At 40.1% G+C, this 20,180-nt stretch overlaps 1 protein-coding gene across 2 annotated transcripts in view; it reads right to left on the minus strand.

The window, feature by feature from the left end:
* Positions 1-20,180, minus strand: part of FAF2 (Fas associated factor family member 2) — a 57,198-nt gene that overhangs the window by 10,748 nt on the left and 26,270 nt on the right. For both annotated transcript variants that reach the window (XR_002823142.1, XM_004371168.1), the window contains exons 3-5: positions 5,307-5,441; positions 3,713-3,789; positions 1,068-1,206 (exon numbers count right to left, since the gene is read on the minus strand). Coding sequence is in view for 1 of the 2 variants with exons in the window: in XM_004371168.1 (XP_004371225.1) it covers positions 1,068-1,206; positions 3,713-3,789; positions 5,307-5,441 (351 nt within the window). In the remaining variant the exon portion in view is untranslated. The remainder of the gene's footprint in view (positions 1-1,067; positions 1,207-3,712; positions 3,790-5,306; positions 5,442-20,180) is intronic.

Consider the following 20,180-nt stretch of genomic DNA (forward strand, 5'->3'; position numbering starts at 1 on the left):
GTTGCCACTGAGTTGATTCCGACTCATAGTGACCCTATAGGACAGAGTAGAACTGCCCTATAGGGTTTCCAAGGAGCAGCTGGTGGATTTGAACTGCCGACCTTTTGGTTAGCAGCCATAGTTCTTAACCACCACGCCACCAGGGTTTCCACCTGGCATACTGTAGGTGCTCAATATTTGTTGAGTGGGGTGGGAGCAGCCAGTGAGGAGACTATGAGAAAAAGGTGTGGGAGAATCAAAGCAGGAACCAAGGGTAAACACTGCTCTCTTTCTCCAGAGAGATCTGGGAACTCTGGAGGCTACAGAATGGAACCACACTTTACCTATGCCCACAGAGGTATTTCTACATTTTTCTCTAGCAAACTAGAGATAAGTCTGATACCATAGAGCTCTAATTTTTCCCCCAAGAAGTTAACAGTAGAATCAAAGGTCTGTGTGGGTTGGGTTGAATGAAATGTGCCACCTTGAGTCTATGTCCTCATACAACTCTGTGAGGGATAAAAGACATTGGCCTTGCTGTCAAGGGCTTACAGTCCGGGAAAGGAGAAAAGACATAAACATAAATAACTACAAGAAGAATGTGAAATTGTTGTAAGTTAAAAAAAAAAAAAAAAGCTATGGGAGAACAAAAGGAAAGATTACTGTTTTAGATTGTGAGATAGGGTAGGGTAGGACATAACAATCAGGAGAGGCTGTAGGCAGGGAATGACATGAGCTGGTTGAAGAATGAGCAAGATTCCAATTCACAAAAATGTGAGGAAGGCATTTTAGGTGGAGGGAACAGCAAAAGCAAAGGCAGAGAGGTGGGAAAGTAGAGTATGCCAGGGAATGATTTAGCTGGAACCTAGGGTACGGGAAACAAGTTATGTAAGAAAAGACATCCAAGGGAGGTTGGGATTCAATCAAGGAGGGCCCAGCTAAAAGGTTTGGTTTTCTTTTCTATAAGCAGTGAAGAGCTACTTAAGATTTTTGAGTAAAAGAATGACATGATCAGTGCTGGGCTGTGCTGTCCTCTGAGGATAGAATCATATCAATAAATTTGAATCTATATGGTTTGTAGCACTGACCTGGCTGTACGTTCCCTGGTAGAAGACAGGGTGTGCCCTCCCATATTTCTCTTCAAAAGAGTGCATAAACGAAACAATGTCCCCAACGGGGTCAGTGACCCGGCTGCGAGGGTCTGGCCGTATAAAACGAAGAGCAAACCTGGGGAGGAAGGAATAAATATCACATGAATTCGGCTTACTGCAGTACATATGGAGTGGGCCAGTTTGAAAAGATTCCTATAACAGGGCCAGAGGCATGGCAGCAAAAAGAGGTGAACGGTCTGCGGGTGGACCACAAACCTGAGGGTAGAGTCTGCCTCAAAAGCTGCAAAATAGCAAGGTGTCATTTTATTGCCTGTTCAAGAAACTACTAGGATTACAAATGCCAACACAGGCCTAAACAGATCCTGAGTGCTTTTTGTGGAAAAATTTAGTGCTAGAAGAACTAGAAGAGAGCATCCAAAAATATCATGGGGTCAGGCTGGGTCCAGACCCTCTACAATGGCACGAATACGGTGGCCACTAGCCACATGTGGTTACCTAATTTAAATTAATTAAATACAATTAAAAACTCAGTTCCTTAGTCACACTAACCGCATTTTAAGTGCTCAATAGTTACATATGGTTACTGGCTTCCATAATGGACAGTTAACAGATATCGAATATTCCCTTCATCTCAGAAAGTTCTATTGGACAGCACTGTTCTAGAACGGAGACCTGTCTCTTCCTGGTTACTTGTCTTTGCCTCTCCCTTTCTGTACTTCTGGGACTTCGAATTTTTAGTTCATATTCCCAAGCTATTCAAATTATGGCTAGGAACTTCAAACCTGAACTTGTAGTCACGATCCACTTGCTTTTCAAAGGGGCAAGTAAATTCTGCTTGATGATTTATGGTTTACGGCATCCATGGAGGAAGTTATAAAACTGATCAAAAACTGGCAGATTTGGAGTACTGGCAGCTATTGTAAGGTTAAGCATGTGCATACCTGATGGTATCACACATCTTTTTCTAAAGAGCTCATCCTAACGTATTCATGTAGCCCCATTTTTTATCCTTTGGGTTTCCACAGAAGTCAATGTGACAGGCGCCTGATAAGTCGATGAGCTACATAACATTAAATAAGTTGCTTGGATGATACAGCTGCATTAAAATTAGTAACACATGCCACGCACATTTTTCCAAGGAAAGCAAACAATATTCATCTGAGGAATTTTCAGCACAGAAAAGGTGACTAAAGTATCACTAGTGACTAAAGGTGACTAATGATACCTTCCTTACCAAATCTTGAGCCAATTCCTTATTCCCTCAACAAATTCCACGTAAGTATACAATTCCACTTGGAATTTCTCTTGAGTAATCAAATCAAATTTATTGACATAAGCATTCCAGAACAAATTAAAGCCACACAATATAAGAAGTTGTGTATGTGAGGGAGTGATTAGAAATCCTTTAGAAGATTGCCATTTTGATTGCATCAGCCGGTTCTAATTAATACCCTTGAAATTAAAAGTATTTTAGGATTATCATACTATTGTTCAAGTCTTCCAATCTTGATAAATGGATAAAGGGTTTTAACTTTTTGTCTCTCATTACAATATATTCCCATGGCCTAGATACTTTAGGACTATCAACTTTTCTAAAAAATAGAGAGGTCAACTTAGTCTTCTTTATGATTTAAAAGGATCAAGTGCTCATTCTTAAATAAACAGGGATAGAGAGAATACTGATCGCTTAATTGGTGACCATTAAGAATTATGCTAAAGCAAGAAAGCCATTAAGCAGGCAGCCTCATAAAACGTCAAAGGGTCAAGGTAAAAGGTTCTGATCTGGCCCTTGTACTTCAGCGGCTGCTGGGCCCTCACTTCCAGCCTCTGCTCCCTCATATTTGGAGGGAGGAACAGGTTGCCTGTATGCAAGGCCCAGAACCACATATTCTAGCTCTGTCTGTTGGCCTGGATGCCCCATAAATGTTTTCATTCCTCTTAAAGCCTAGGCATGGGTTCAGCTACTACTCAGCCCTAGACCAGATACCCCAAGCCTAATATGGCAGCTAGCCGGGCCCCACTCAACATTTTCTAGCTTCCAATGATGAGCTCTTTGAATGGTACATGAAAGAAGCTAGAAGAAATATGAAGATACGAAGCAAGTGGGTATATACATGGAAGGGTTCCAGTGTCAGCAACCTACAGGTTGCCAGGGCTGAGTGAAATGTACCGAAGGGGTATCTAGAGAGGTGAAACTGGTGTGGGAGGAATCTAGAGAGAAGAAGGTAATCTCAGAGCAAGAGAATTTATTGGGATAGAGAATTTATTGGGATTACGAGAAGTCAGATGGAATAGAAGTGGTTTAGGGTAAAAGTTATGAGGAGTGTGAAGCTAGGAGATAATGGTGGTTAGATAGGAAAGGGTGTGGAGATTAACCAGGGAACGTAGAGGTAACAAACATGGTGGGGGGGCGATAAATGTAGGTAGACTGATTCTTGAAAATGACAGGCAAGGCTAATTTAAAACAATTTCATACTATATTAAAAGACTGCTCAGGAAGGGCACTCAATTTGATGATAAACTGGCAAGTCCAAATTGAGAGCATAAACCTTATTCTGATCTAAGTTCAGGTTCCAAAGTCTACTTTGTTGCTACTAACACATAAATATAAAGGTACGTACCTAAATATATCAAGTATCGTGTAATAGGTAAACCGGAATGGAAGCATTATCAAGTAATAACCCCATCCAAGCAGCCCCTGAAATTCCAAAAACAAAGTTAGATACCTTTCTCTCAATCCTTGATACCTGACAAAGTGGCGAGTTCAGACTTGTACACTCTTTGTCATCCTCTCACACTATTTCTCCCTCTGCAATATGGTCCCCTCTTCCTGGCCACCTCAACCTTCTTACAGACCAACTGCCCTTGATCTCATTTTATCTAATACTATCATATTCTTCTTTTTTTACATATTTTATTTTTGCATTAAATGCGCTTTAGTACTTTTTTCTGCAGCTACTTGTATTAGCTGTCGAATGCAATTGCAAGTTTACCCCCTCAAATGATTATTCATTCTTTCCTTTTAAGATTTATACATCAAAATATGGTATATAGGAATAGCAAGAAAGATAAGGACTATTACTACATTGAACATGAGCATATAAATGATAAGTAATTATATTAACCACAATTATAAATCTCCATATAGCTGCTATCCTTAGTAATAATGCTAATTATAAATTATAATTTTCTTTAACAATGTTGGCAATGTTGATTATTACTACTGTTATTAATTTTAAACTAGCATATATATTGTGCTCTGGATTTTACAAAGTACATTTTTGTACATAATATTGTGTTAACCTGGGACCCTTTCTGTGACATTAGGGTCCCAAACATGAAATCAAACCCCAAACAAGCTGAGGAAACATCAGGCATAGATAGAATTATCCTTGCGTCATATAATTCTCTAGGAATCTGTGGTCTTTACTCAGAACACCCAAAACGATCACCTAGAAACTCCATTTCTGAACGTTGGCAAGTACTCCACAAAAAGGTATGGTGATGGGGTAAATTCTAACTGGTGCAACATCAAAGGGGGTACTTTCTTGGGATTACAAATGCAAATATGGCAGGTGACTGTAATCCCTGGGTATGAAAGAGAAACTCCTAGAAGTTCTTTGGAGTTCATTATCTGTATACACATCTGACTTCCCTAGTAGACTATGAGCAATTTGAGGGGAAGACTGGCTCTCAATTCATCTCTGAATCCCTAGCAACAAAACACCAGGAAGAGTGGACCACTCTTAAATGCCTGCTGGATTTAACTGAACCGCCTCTTTGCTACTAGCCTTAAGACTAATTTCAAAGATGTGGCTAAGGTCTCCAAAAAGACTCCAAGTACTTCCTCAGAAGTAGCTTAAAATTAAGTAAACTGAAGCAACAAAGAAATCAGTAAACAGAATCTAACATAGAAGTGGGAGATTAATTAAACATGTAGCAAACATTTTTAGACATGTGAATAAATCCACTGTGTACTCAAAACAAGGCACAGAAAATACTCCCCAAATAACAAGCAAAGGACAGAAAAAAAATTGATGGTTTCTATATCAATTCATCAAGGAATCAAGGACACATGATATATCCACTAACTTTATCAAGGAGTCTGGTTTAGCTATCAGGTTTACATGTTGAGTATTTTTTTTGCTACTATCATACAGTATAACATAAACGAATTAAAAAAATGGGGGAAATTTCAGCTGCAAAATAACTTGCCCTTGGTTGTGGTCTTGAGACAACATAGCTGTAGATCCTGTGGTCTGCTGTATTAACCTGCAGGGGTCGGGAAGGAGGTGGGTTGAAAACACTTGGTACACCCTCTTGCTCATTCAATCTGTCCTGTACAGCAGCCTGAGATGGGGGGAAGAAAAGTAGCAAGAGTTTCAGTAATGCTCAAATCAACCCAGAAGGGACTAACTATTGCTTGGTGTTTCAAAACAGGATGAACATTAATACACCAAAAGGTCACCTGAGGAGTGTACCTTCATGGACCTTTTAATCAACACAACTTCAATAAACACATCTGCTGGAGTGGGAGGCACCGTGCAGTGACAGCTCCAGAATTCATACACAGCAGGAAATGAGTGAACTGCCTGGAAGCTAAACTTATGCAACAAGCACACTGCTTTGATTAAACAGTACGTGCAATTTAGGGTGGCTGTTACAAGGTGCTACACTGTACAGGCCCGTGACAGCCATCCACCTAGAATACAACGTGGACAGTGCCCCTGGAGTTGTGCAAGGAAGCAGTCCTGATGGGGTGGTGTTTGATGGAGGGCTCTGGAGTAGAGGAACTTAGATGTGAATCCCAGCCCCATTACTCAGAAAAGTCTTTTGGTTTATGAGTCTCAATTTCCACCACATTTACACCATGTACATGCTGGTCTGTTTTCTTGGGAAAGTCTCTCATGAGATAGTGGGAAAATACAAGTGGCTCATGTACCCTGAGCTTGCCACTATTAAAAAAGAAAAAGGAAAAGTAGGAGGAAAAAGAAAAGCTACAAACAGAAGGTTAACTTGTAAATCTGAAAGTTGTGGGGAATTAATCTTTCTGAAATACAACTTCATGACACTCCAGTCATATGAGTTTTACGGTGCCTCCCCAGTAGCTACAGAATAATACCCAGTCCAATCTATTTCTTAAATCTTATTTTTAAAAATAGATAATATATTCATGCAGTACAAATAGGTATGCAGTAAAAGTCTTCCTCCTACCCTCGTCACATTAGCTACCCAGTTCTTCTTCTGTAAGACAAAGCACTAACATCTCCAGTTTACTTTACAACCTTCTAGAGATATGTGCATTCACAAGTGTATCTATATTATCACCACTTCCCATTTTCCCACATACCCATATGGTGGTGCAAACAATATGCGCTCTACGATAAACCTAAAGGTTGGTGGTTTGAACTCACCCAGTGGCACTATAGAAGAAAGGCCTGGTGATCTGCTTCTGTAAAGATTACAGCCAAGAAAACCCTATGGAGCAGGTTCTACTCTGTAACACATGGGGTCATCATAAGTAGGAATCGACTCAATGGTAACAGGTTTGGTTTTGGTTTTTTGTATACTCTACAAATTGTTCCCCTTTTGGTGACCACTTATTTCCAATCTTTTGATATTAAAAAAAAAAATTGCTGCAATAAACAATCTCATGCATCATTTTGCATGCAGGAACAGCCAGTAATGGATATTTCACCTTCTCGTGAAATACATAGCTTGTAATTACCTCTCTGACAAGAAAAATGAGAAAGCTGGATGGATAATATCCAGTGTTGGTAAGGGTGTAGAAAATTAGACACTCTCATGTACCATTGTCGGTAGTTACATTTAAGCAGCCTTTTGGGAAGGCAATTTTACAAAATCTATCAAATTTTAAAAATAACATATCTATGTCAACATAAGTTTTCTTAACATCTTTCACTCAGCAATTTCCCTTCTAGGAATTATTCTTCAGAAACACCCACAAGTACCCAGAGATATATGAAACTTTGTTCTCAGCAGCAATGTTTATTAACCAAACACCTAAATGGGTCCAACTGGGCAGGGGTGGGTGGGTGAAGTGGAATAGTGAGGGGGCGTAGGGGGGAGGGAGGACACGGACAATCTGGATAACTGCATCTTGAGACAATCAGATAATTCAATGCAGACATGCAAATTTGAAAAAGTTGTTTCTGCCACCATAAGCTTGACAGCTTCCCAATACTTTTCTGGTGAGTTTAGTGGTGCTGTTAATGAATATTTTATAATAAAATGTGTGAACATTTGGAAGAACTGCATTAAGTAAACCAATATTTTCCAAACAACCAATGCATGAAGTTACAAAGTTATGCATTTGTAAAAGATTTTTTCAAAGTACGAGGCAGACCAATAAATTTTAGTGTAACAGAAGATGAAAAGTTCAATGATATGATTTCAAATTCCACACTGCAACTAACCTTTAAGAAACTAACACTTCTGGACGAACGGAAACCTGGGAACTGGGGCAGAAAGGGAGAGAGTGCTGACATATTGCGGGGGATTGCAACCAATGTCACAAAACAATTTGTTTATAAATTTTTGAATGAGAAACTAATTTTCTCTGTACACTTTCACCTAAAGCACAATAAAGTACAATTAAAAAAAAAAAAGAAACTAACATTTGTTCACTTTTAGTGCAGTCTCAAAGAAGAACATCCATTTATCTAAAAAGGCTTTTGAAATATTCCTACTATTTCCAACTGTATCTTTGTGAAGTTAGGGTTCCTTCACATATATCAACAAAAACTATATATCACACAGATTGAATGTAGAAGTAGATATGAAAATCCAGCTGTTTTCTATTAAGCTTGATATTAGAGAGTTGCAAAAATATACTTATCTTTCATAAAAATGTTCACGTGTAGTATTATTTTTAAAAGTGAATAAACTTAAAACATTTTCTCAGTTTTAATTTCTAATATGGTAATAAATATCAACAGATATAACTCACTGCAAAAATGGCACGGCAGATGTGTCTGACCTCCTCTAACTTCACGAACACACACACGCAAAAAAACCCATTGCCATCGAGTCAATTCCGACCCATAGCAACCTCATAAGACAGAGTAGAACTGCCCCATTCCATTTCCAAGGAGTAGCTGGTGGATATGAACTGCTGACATTTTGGTTAGCAGCCGTAGCTCTTAACCACCGCGCCACCAGGGCTCCCAACTTCACAAGGGGGAAGGAGAATCAAGATCAACTGCCCAAGGCTGGTTCCTATGAGGTGGAGGTCAGACATACCTCCTCCTCTTGCCAGCCCTTTTTACCAATTCTGACACCATCTGTCCTTCCCACGGCACTATCTACTTCTCTGCTGAGTTCAATAATTCATTGCAATGGCCACACAGAACTCACAGACAATACTCATGATTATGGGGTTTATTAAGGAAGTAACAGATTACAATTCAGATTCAGGAACACTCAGGATACAGTTCTTTGATCAGGACAGCCCCTTCCCAGCCATGGCTGCAGGCAGGTATGTCTCTCAACCTGGGCCCCACGGTCTGGCCTCTGCCCTGCTCGGGCAAATGTTACAACGCTCTTTTAGCTCTGCCGATATGTGTCCAGAGGCACCCCACTCCACCAGTAAGCCTCAGCCTGAAGGTGCTCAGCTCTAGCTCCCTGGGTCAGGCAAACTTAGCTCCACCAAGTGCCCAGAGGCAACCTACTCTGCCAGCAAGCCTCCTAAGTGAAGGTGCTCAGCATTTTTGCACCAAAGGCCGAAAGCCAGGAAGCCCACCCACGCAATCTCCTGTTGGTCTCTTGGTTCTGCCATCGTTTCTCTGCTACTGCTTCTTGCCGTCTCTGATGTTATAGCTTTCCCTCTCTGTCTTCTGTGTTACACTCCTACTCTCTCTCTCTGTCTCCCTTTAAGCCTAATGGGATGGCAAAACTGACCAATTCCCTCGTTAGGGTTCCATACACCTCATTTGCATAGTCCCACCCAGTCATTTGGTGGGAGTTATAAAGACTATGGCTAGAAGGGCCATATAAAGTAATTCACCGCACTGGACCATATAAACAAGCTCTTTGGAGGTTCTCAATAATTCTTAAGAGTGTAAAGGAGTCCTAAAACCAAAAAGTTTGAGAACCCCTGGCTTATTATATATGTGAATGTACACAATAATTCCACTCATATGGGGAAAAATACATATATACATACATATTTCTAGACAGGCATAAAGATATCTAGAAAATTTCAAAAGAAACTGTTAACAGTGTCTACTTTGAGGAAGAAGGACTGGGAAGTAGTGGTAGAGAAGTGGTTTGGGGTGTTTTTCATATTTCATTTTAGAATTTGTTTGAACTTTAAAAAAATAAATTAATGCATCATTTTAATGAGTTATTAAACTAGATCAAAGTGAAAAAAGCTGTAAATACAGTATAATCCCATTTGTATAAGGAGAAAACTATATTAAATGCATATTTATATATTCATATAAACAGGAAAAAAAAATCTACAAAAAATTTACACTATCCATGAAGTAAGATGTTTACCTGTGTTAATTATTGACTACTCAAAGGCATCTGAATGTGAGGATCATAACAAATTATGGATAACACTGTGAAGAATGCGATTACCAGAACACTTAATTGTGCTCATGAGGAACCTGTAAAGAGACGAACAACAGGCAGTCATTCGAACAGGACAAGGGGATACTGTGTGGTAAAATCAGGAAAGGTGTGTATCAGGGTTGTATCCTTTCACCATACTTATTCAATTTGTATGGTGAGCAAATCATCCACGAAGTCGCACTATATGAAGAAGAACGTTGCATCAGGATTGGTGGAAGACTCATTAACAACCTGCAGATGACACAACCTTGCTTGCTGAAAGCAAGAGGACTTGAAGTACTTACTGATGAACATCAAAGACAACAGCCTTCAGTATGGATTACACCTCAACATAAAGAAAACAAAAATCCTCACAACTGGACCAATAAGCAACATCATGATAAATGGAGACAACACTGAAGTTGTCAAGAATTTCATTTTACTTGGATCCACAATCAACACCTATGGAAGCAGCAATCAAGAAATCAAACAACATATTGCACTGGGCAAATCTGCCGCAAAAGACCTCTTTAAAGTGTCAAAAAGCAAAGATGTCACCTTGAGGACTAAGGTGTGCCTAACCAAAGCCATGGTATTTTGAATCACCTCATATGCATGCAAAAGCTGGACAATGAATAAGAAGACTGAAGAAAAACTGATGCTTTTGAATTATGGTGTTGGGCTGCCAGAAGAATGAAAAAAATCTGTCTTGGAAGAAATACAGCCAGAGTGCTCCTTGGAAGCAAGGATGGCGAGACTTCATCTCCCGTACTTAAGACATGTTATCAGGAGGGGCCAGTCCCCGGAGAAGGACATCATGCTTGGTAAGGCAGAGGGTTAGTGAAAAAGAGAAAGACCCATGACAAGATGGAATGACACAGTGGCTGCAACAATGGACTCGAACATAGCAACAATTGTGAGGACAGTGCGGGACTGGGCAGTGTTTCATTCTGTTGTACACAGTGTTGCTATAAGTCAGAACTGACTTGACAGCGGCACCTAACAACAATCCATGAAGTAAGGAGCCCTGGTAGTGTAACAGTTGTGTTTGGCAGCTAAACAAAAGGTCAGTGGTCCAAAACCCACCTAGTGGCTCCAAGGGGAAAAAGACCTGGCAATATGCTCCCATAAAGACTACAGCCTAGAAAACCCTATGGGGCAGTTTTACTCTGTTCTATAGGGTCACTGTAAGTCAGAATCAACTCGATGGCACACAACAACATCCATGAAGCAGAGAGATTAAGGGTGATCATTTTGTTTTTTATGCTTTTGGGAATTCTTTGCATGTGTAGACATGTGCCCGGGCATTTTTGCAACAAGCTTCTATAAGTTATTTGATATAAAGGGATGGTAACATAATTGCAAATAAAAAATAAATATAGCAGGGATGATAATATTAAATCAAACTAGAAATCAAAGTACAAAGCATTATCTAATATTAACAAGTATTATTACAAGAAAGTCAACAGTTACGCGTGTTTGTGTGTCAAATAAAACAGTATCTCACTTATGTAAAATAAAAGTTAGAAATAGTATTTCAAAAAAATATACAATTTATTAATGTCTTTTATTTACACCATGTAATGCCTTTCCACAACATGCACAAAAAGTAAGCATTCTCTTTGATGTATTTATTGATATCTGAAAAGCATATACATATCACTGGCATACTATCCAAGTTATATATCTGAAGGTATGGATAATATACTAAAATATCAAATGTGGTTATCTGAAGAAAGTATGATTGCAAAGAACTTTCAACTTTATAAACTCTTGTGTTTTAAATTTACAGACATGTATTATTTTTGCAACAATTAAAAACAAAGACCTTTACCATTGTCATCATGTTGAGTAGTCTCATTAAGTAAACAGAAAAAAAAGTTGCATAGTTTAGTTATATATTTAATAAGCTTGACTGAGTACAGACAGACACCAAACCTTCATCCTACAAAAAGCATATTCCTTGATAAATACCTAGTTGTGAACAGCAATTACTTCTGGGAAAGAAGAAAGAGAAAGGGGAAGTGGTGGACCTGCAATCGACTTACATGGGGTCTTGATTTGATCCATTAATATTTGTTTAAAAGAAATCTGAAACAAGTACTGCAAAATGTTTGGCTTTAAGGAGCTACATGGTAGGTACATGCTTATTCTCTCTGCTATCTCTATATTCTTCTGTAAATTTGAAATACATAATTAAAAAATATACATATAAATATTTCACAATGTTAATGGAATACTAAATCACAAAAGATACCTCAACAGATATCTAAATAAAATAAAACTAACAATTAATATGAAAACGATAAACAAAAACAAACGACTAGGAATTTCAGAAATTTTCCCAAATAAATTTTAGACCAAAGAAAAAAAATCCAAACTTTAAAAATGTATTTTAGGAAGAAAATTCATAGCCTTAAGTGTAAGAAAGAATACAAACTAATTAAGGTACAAAAATAAAAAAGCTAATAAAAAACAATAAGCCTAAAAAAGTGTGAAATGTATCAAAGATAAAGATATTTTCCTAATAAGGAAACAGAAAAAAAGAATATACGAGCTTTTTATACAGAACAAATAAACAAAAAATCAGTTTCTAGCAAGTCTCATTTTTTAAAAGGGAAAAGACATATAATAAAAAGAATGAGAAGAGGGGATGACAACAGCACAGACACAGAAAGAATAAAACATATGCTGCTTTGTATAACTATACACTAAAAAACTTGAACATCTCTAAGAAAAAAGCATTTTTTAAAGGAAGAATACCAAGATGTAAAAAAACAGTTTATGAATGATGGGGGAAAGCCTGAAAAAGTTAAATAGAAAACAGACAGAAACATGTTTTCAGGCGCTTTCTTTCAAATTTTTAAGGAATAGATCATTCCTATGTTATTTAGGAGCCCTGGTGGCGCAGTGCTTCTCCACTCATTTTACCAAGTCAGTCATTTTAGAAAGCCAACATAACCTTGAAATAAAAACTAACAAGATTAGCACAAAAGTTTCATACATTCCTGCTGCCTGAAATGCATTTTATCCTATATTTTTCACATTCACCATTCCTTTTCATCATTCAGGTGTCAGTTCCAATGTAACCTACTCAGAGGTCTTTTGTAAAAATGGCATGGCAGCAGCAGCTTCAGACTCCTTCCTCAAACTTCACAAAGGGGAGGAGAGAGAATCAAGATCAGCCCAAGGCTGATACCTATGAAGTGGAGGTCACACATACCTCCAGCCTCCAACCTTTTTACCAATTCTGACACCAGCCATCCCTCCACAGCACTCTCTATAGGCATATCTTGGAGATACTGTGAGTTCAGTTCCAGAACACCGCAATAAAGCAATTCACATGAATTTTTTGGTTTCTGTCTGAGTCATCTAGTGCTGCTATAACAGAAATACCACAAGTGGATAGCTTTAACAAAGAGAAATTTATTCTCTCACAGTCTAGGAGGCTAGAAGTCCAAATTCAGGGCGTCAGCTCCAGGGGAAGGCTTCTCTGTCAGCTCTGGAGAAAGGTCCTTGTCATCTTCCCCAGTCCAGGAGCTTCTCAGGGCAGGGACCCCAGGTCCAAAGGATGAGCTATTCTTCTGGCTCTTGTTTCTTGGTGGTATGAGGTCCCCATGTCTCTTTGTTTGCTTCTCTCTTTTATATCTCAAAAGAGATTGGCTCAAGACACAATCCAATCTTGTAACTGGAGTCCTGCCTCATTAACATAACAGCTGATAATCCCATCTCATCAACATCACAGAGACAGAATTTACAACACATAGGAAAATCACATCAGATGACAAAATGGTAGACAATGACACAATACTGGGAATCATGACCTAGCCAAATTGATACACATATTTTTGGGGGACACAATTCAAGCCATTGCAGTTTCCCAGTATATATAAAAGTTATGTTTACACTATACTGTAGTCTACTAAGAGTGCATTATGTCTAAAAAACAATGTACATACTTAATTTAAAAATACTTTATTGCTAGCTGGGTGACTGAAGGGCTAGATGGATGAATATCAAGTGCTCCTGACCTGGGTACAGCCATCACCACCAAGTGACACATTCCGTGTCCACGTTGTCCTGCTCTGGTACCACCTACCCAGTCATAAAGAGGCATGATGTTGTCGTTGTTGGGTGCTGTCGAGTCGATTTCGACTCATAGTGACCCCATGTGACAGAGTAGAACTGCCCCACAGGCTTCTCCTGGCTGTGATCTTTACAGGGGCGAGTCTCTCTCCCACAGAGTTGCTGCGTGGGTTCAAACCGCCAACCTTTCAGTCAGCAGCCAAGTACTTAACTGTTGCGCCACCAGGGCGTGGGCCAATGTTTAATCACAGTTGAAAATGAATACTTCTTTGTGCCTGAATGGGCTGGAGGAAAAGATTTCTCCTCTTGATCCTGTTTTTCCCATCTGTAAAATGCGACTCTTAATATTTGCCTGCTAAGGAAGGCAGAGAGTCCCCACAGACACTAGCCTAATTAAACTGACCTGGTCAAACACTGCACATATAAACGAAAAGCCACAGCAAGACTAGGCTCCTCTCTTGATTGAGATTTAAGATCTCGGAGAAGGAGGAGCTGTCTACTGCTGGAAGGAGAGCCCTAGAGAAAGCTGCTTTGTGGGCACTGCTGAAAACACAGGGGATATAGTAAAAACCGAAGACACAGAGCACTGAGCTCGAGATCCCATCCATTCTGCTTGACAGACATAAATTACTGACCAGACCCAGGCATCCCCCTCTTGATCATCACCCAGTGAAGGGGGAAAGTTTTTATTTTCTAAATGATATACTGATCCAATAAAATGATTATGATGTCATCTCTATTGCCTATCACCACCCTCAAAGGTACAGCATTATGGAGAAAATAAACACTCCCTCTGGAATGCAGTATGAAAAAAACAAAAACAAAGCTTTATTGCTAAAAAATGCTAACTGTCATCTGAGCCTTAATCTTTTCGCTGGTGGAGGCTCTCGCCTCGATGTTGATGGCTGCTGACTGATTAGGGTGGTGGTTGATGGCTATGGCAATTTCTTAAAATAAGACAATGAAGTTTCTCCCATCAATTGACTCTTCCTTTCACAAAAGATTTCTCTGTAGCATATGATGCTGTTTGACTGCAATTTTACCCACAGTAGAACTTCTTTCAAAATTGGAGTCAATTCTCTCAAACCCTACTGCTGCTTTAACAACTAAGTTTATGTAATATTCTAATCCTTTGTTGTAATTTCAATGATGTTCACAGCATCTTCATCACGAATAGATTCCATCTCGAGAAACCACTTTCAACGAAGGACCAGAACTACCACAACCTCCACCAGACTGAGCCCAGAACTAGATGGTACCCCGTTACCACCACCTACTACTCTGGAAGGGATCACCATAGAGGGTCCCGACAGAGGGGGAGGAAACTGTAGAACAAAATTCAAATTCACCAAAAAAAAAAAAAAAGAAAAAAGACCAGGCTTGCTGGTCTGACAGAGACTGGAGAAACTCCCAGAGTATGGCCCCTGGACACCCTTTTAACTCAGTACTGAAGTCACTCCTGAGGTTCACCCTTCAGTCAAAGATTAGACAGGTCTACAGGGCCAACAATAATACATGTGAGGGACGTCCTTCACAGTTCAATAATGTATATGAGCCTAATGGGCATACCAGCCCAAAAGCAAAGTCGAGAAGGCAGGAAAGGACAGGAATACTGGACTAATGCAAACAGGGAAACTGTGGTAGAGGAGAGTGTTGACATATCATGGGGTTAGCAACCAACGACACAAAACAATTTGTGTATTAACTGTTCAATGAGAAATTAATTTGCTCTGTAAACTTTCACTTAAATCACAATAATAATTAAAAAAAAAAACCACTGTCTTTGCTCATCCATAAGAAGCAACTCCTCATCCATTAAAATTTCATCATGGGATTGCAGCAATTCAGTCACATCTTCAAGCTCCGCTTCTAATTCTAGTTCTCTTGCTATTTCCACCACATCTGCAGTTACTGCCTCCACTAAAGTTTTGAACCCCTCAGTCATCCATGAGGGTTGGAATCAACTTTTTTCAAACTCCTGGGAATGTTGATATTTTGACCTCCTCCCATGAATCACGAATGTTCTTAATGGCATCTAAAATGGTGAATCATTTCAAGAAGATTTTCAGTTTACTCTGCATCAGACGAATCACTATCTACGGCAGCTATAGCCGTATGGAAGATATTCCTTAAATAATAAGACTTGAAAGTTGAAATTACCCCTTGATCTATGGGCTGCAGAATGGATGTTGTAACAGCAGGCATGAAAACATTAATCTCCTTGTATATCTTCATCAGAGCTCGTGGGTGACCAGATGCATCGTCAATGAGCAGTAATGTTTTGAAAGGAATCTTTTTTCTGAGGAGTAGACCTCAACAGTGGGCTTAAAATAGTCAATAAACCATGTTGTAAACAGAAGTGTTGTCATCCAGGCTTTGTTGTTCCATTTATAGAGCACAGGTAGAGTAGATTTAGCATAATGCTTAAGGGCCCTAGGATTTCTGGAATGGTAAATGGGCACTGGCTTTAACTTAAAATCACCAGCTGCATTAGCCCCTCAAGAGAGTCAGCCCGTCCTTCGAACCTTTGAAGCCAGGCACCGACTTCTCTCCAGCTAAGAAAATCCCAGATGGCATCTTCTTCCAATATAAGGCTGTTTCGTCTACACTGAAAATCTGTTGTTTAGTGTAGCCGCCTTCACCAATTATCTTAGCTAGATCTTCTGGATAACTTGCTGAATCTTCACCTTGCATTTTTATGTTACGGTGATGGCTTCTTTCCTTAAACCTCATGAACCAACCTCTGCTAGTTTCAAACTTTTTTCCTGCAGCCTCCTCACCTCTCTCAGCCTTCATAGAATTGAGGAGAGTTAGGGCATTACTCTGGATTAGGCTTTGGCTTAAGGGAATATTGTGGCTGGTTTGATCTATCCAGACCACTAAAACTTTCTCCATATCAGCAACAAGGCTGTTTTGCTTTCTTAACATTCGTGTGTTCACTGATGTAGCACTTTAAATTTCCTTCAAGAACTTTTCCTTTGCGTTCACAACTTGGCTAACGGTTTAGTGCAAGAGGCCTAGCTTTCAGCCTATCTCAGCTTTCGGCGCATCTCAACTTTCAACATGCTTTCCTCACTAAGCTTAATCATTTCTAGCTTTTGATTTAAAGTGAAAGACATGTGACTCTCCCTTTCACTTGAACACTTAGAGGCCATTGCAGGGTTATTAACTGGCCTAATTTCAATATTGTCATGTCTCAGGGAATAGGGAGGCATGAAGAGAGGGAGAGAGACGGGAATGGCAGATCGGTGGAGCAGTCAGAACACACACAACATTTATTAAGTTCACTGTCTTATATGGGTACAGTTGGTGGTGCCCCCAGAACAATTACAATAGTAACATCAAAGATCACTGATCACAGAGCACCATAACAGGTATAATAATAATGAAAAAGTCTGAAATACTGCAAGAATTACCAAAATGTTACACAGAGACACGAAGTGAGCACGTTGTCAGAAAAGTGGCACCGACAGACTTGCTCGACGCAGGGTTGCCACAAATTTTCAATTTGTATAATATGTGTTATCTGTGAAGCACAATGAAATGAGGTATGCCTGTGCTTCTTTGCTGGGTTTGTTAGTTTGTTGTAAGGACCACAAAGAACTCACGGACTATACTCATGGTTAGAGGGCCTATTAGGGAAGTAACAGGTTAAAACTTGGGATCAGGTTCAACAGGCTACAACTCAGGATCAGGATCAGGAAGCAAAGGCAAAATCTACCTTCTTTAGTGCAGGACAGCTCTACCAGCTCCGCTTGGCCTTATAGAGCACCCCTCTTCCCCCTTAGGAGAGGCTCCTTTTGGTTCCCTGAGGACAGGCCTCCTCTCTTGGCCCCCCAGAATAGGTATTCTCTCTCACTCCGTGGGTTGGCATGCCCACCACAGCCACCTCGTTCCGTGGGCCGAGAAGCCCACAGTACCGTCTCGCGCTGATCTCTTGGTTCTGCTGTAGTCACTTCTCTGCTGCTGCTTCTCACCATCTTGTGCCATCTATCTGGTGTTACAGCTCTCTTTTTAAGCATAGCAGGACGGCAAAATTTACTAATCCCCTCATTAGGGTTCCATACACCTTATTTGCATGGCCCCACCCCACAAGGGTCCCATGTACCTTATTTGCATATTGTGCATCAATCTCCTTGGTGGAACATAAGCACCTTATTTACATAGCCCCACCCTCACTTTTTTGGGAGTCACAAAGACCATGCCTGGCTAAAAGGGCCATATTAAGTAATTCACTGCACTGCAGGCCACCTCTGGTTCTTTTAGCCATGGTTCTTTCATATTTGGAGGATAACTTCCCCTTCCCAATCATTTTAATAGTCCAAAACACTCATTAACAATTAGTCCTTCAGTAGGGCAAAAAGTCTTCAGGCTGAGGTTACTCAGGTCCAGTCATTCAGGTCTGATCTCCAAAAGTCATCTCGTCTTCGTCCTTCCCGGTCTCTGATAAAATCTGAGAGATTATTCCCTTGCTGTGAGCCTCACAAAGTATCAGCACCATACCAAAACCTTTAAGGGACTTTAGGTTCAGCCACTGTACTCCATCCAGTCCAGCAGTACCTCCTCATTAGTCAACTTTTTCACAGTTATGGCTTCTACAACTAGTTTTTATAATCACAACTAACCCTGTTAACAATCAATATTCACAACTGAATCACATAATCCTATCAGCTGTTCCCCTACCCTCTCTTCCCCAGACCCATCAGGGAAATAGAAATCTATTCAGTGGGGATCCTCCCTTAGTTGTCCCTCTCATTTTGAGTGTAAGCGCACCCATGAAAGCGTGTAAGCCAGCCACTTCATGCCTTTATTTCCCCCCATTTTAGATAGCCAACTTCTAACTTGCTATTCCTATCAAACCAGAAGATCTGAAGAATCTTCTGTTCTGGTTAGAACTTTGAGCATCTGCATTCATAAACAAAGTCCACTCCAGAGCAAGCCATCAAATTGCAGCAATCTACACCAGCTCACAGAGTCAAATCTCTCTCTCTCTCTCTTCATTCAGTCGGGTGTGGTCAGCTCACACCTACCCCTCATGGGCTAGGTCAATGGGTACCAGCTACAGGCTCAGGAGTCCATACACCTCCCTGTACTTCTGACCAGCCAGCCCCTTCTCTCTCTGTTTCTCTCCATCCCTGACCTCTGTTTCTCTGACACCGCTTCTCGCTGTCTCATGCCATCTCCAGTGTTACAGCTCTTTCTTTGTCTCCTGGGTCTAGGAGGTTCTCAGCGCAGGGACTCTGGGTGCAAAGAATGTGCTCCACTTCTGGCTCTTTCTTGGTGATAGAGAGGTCCCTTCTCTGCTCTGGGATTGGCTCTCTTTTTAAGCTTAGAGGGATGGCAAAATTTACCAATTCCCTTGTTAGGGTTCCAAATACCTTATTTGCACGGTCCTACCCTCACAAGGGTTCCATGTACCTTGTATGCATTATTAGCAGGCTGTCCAATCCCCTTGGTAGCCCATAAGCACCTTATTTGCATAGTCCCACCCAATCATTTTATGGGAGTCACAAAGACCATGCATGGCTAAAAGGGCCATATTAAGTAATTCACTGCACTGCACTGCACCTTACCTGACCATCCTATTTGAAACAGCTGCTCTGGCCCTCTCTGTTACATTTTCCACATTCATCTTTTTCATAGCATTTATTACAAACTGAAATTACCTGTTTATTTGTTTGCTTATTTGTTTTGCCTTTCCTAAATTAGAATTAAGTTTCACCAGAGAAGGGACTTGGTCTTGTTCACTGGTGTAATGCCAGAGCCTAGAATTAACTGCTCAAAAATATCTGAATAACTAAAAAAAAAAATCATTTGTGAATATAATTTCAGAAATCCAGGAGTCCCTGGGTGGCACAAACAGTTAAGCTCTTGACTACTAGCTGAAAGATTGGTGGTTTGAACCCACCCAGAGGCACCTTAGAAGACAGTCCTGGCAATCTGCTTTTGAAAACCCTATGGAAAATTTCTACTCTGTATACATGAGGTTGCCATGAGTAAGAACTGGATCAATGGCAATGAACAATGACATTCAAATAGCATTCCATAATTAAGTAAAAAGTTTATTTTCAGAATCCAGGAGAGTCAATATTAGGAAACTCACTAATATAGGTAAATGTATAAAAACAGAGGTCAAAAGGGGATTTGATAAAACTCAACATCTATTCTTCATATAAACTATTGTTATGTTAGTTGCCATCAAGTCAATTCCGACTCATGATGACCCTGTGTGTACAGAGTAGAAATGTTCCATAAGGTTTTCAAGGCTGTGATCTTTTGGAGGCAGATTGCCAGGCCTGTCTTCTGACGCACTTCTGGGTGGGTTTGAACCACCAACCTTTTGGCTAGTAGTCGGGCGCTTAACTTTCTGCCACCCGGGGACTCTTCATATAAACTATTAGTAAACCAAAAACAGAAGAACAGTTA

This window comes from Trichechus manatus, unplaced genomic scaffold (genome assembly GCF_000243295.1).
Source record: "Trichechus manatus latirostris isolate Lorelei unplaced genomic scaffold, TriManLat1.0 scaffold00011, whole genome shotgun sequence".
Lineage (NCBI taxonomy): Eukaryota > Metazoa > Chordata > Mammalia > Sirenia > Trichechidae > Trichechus > Trichechus manatus.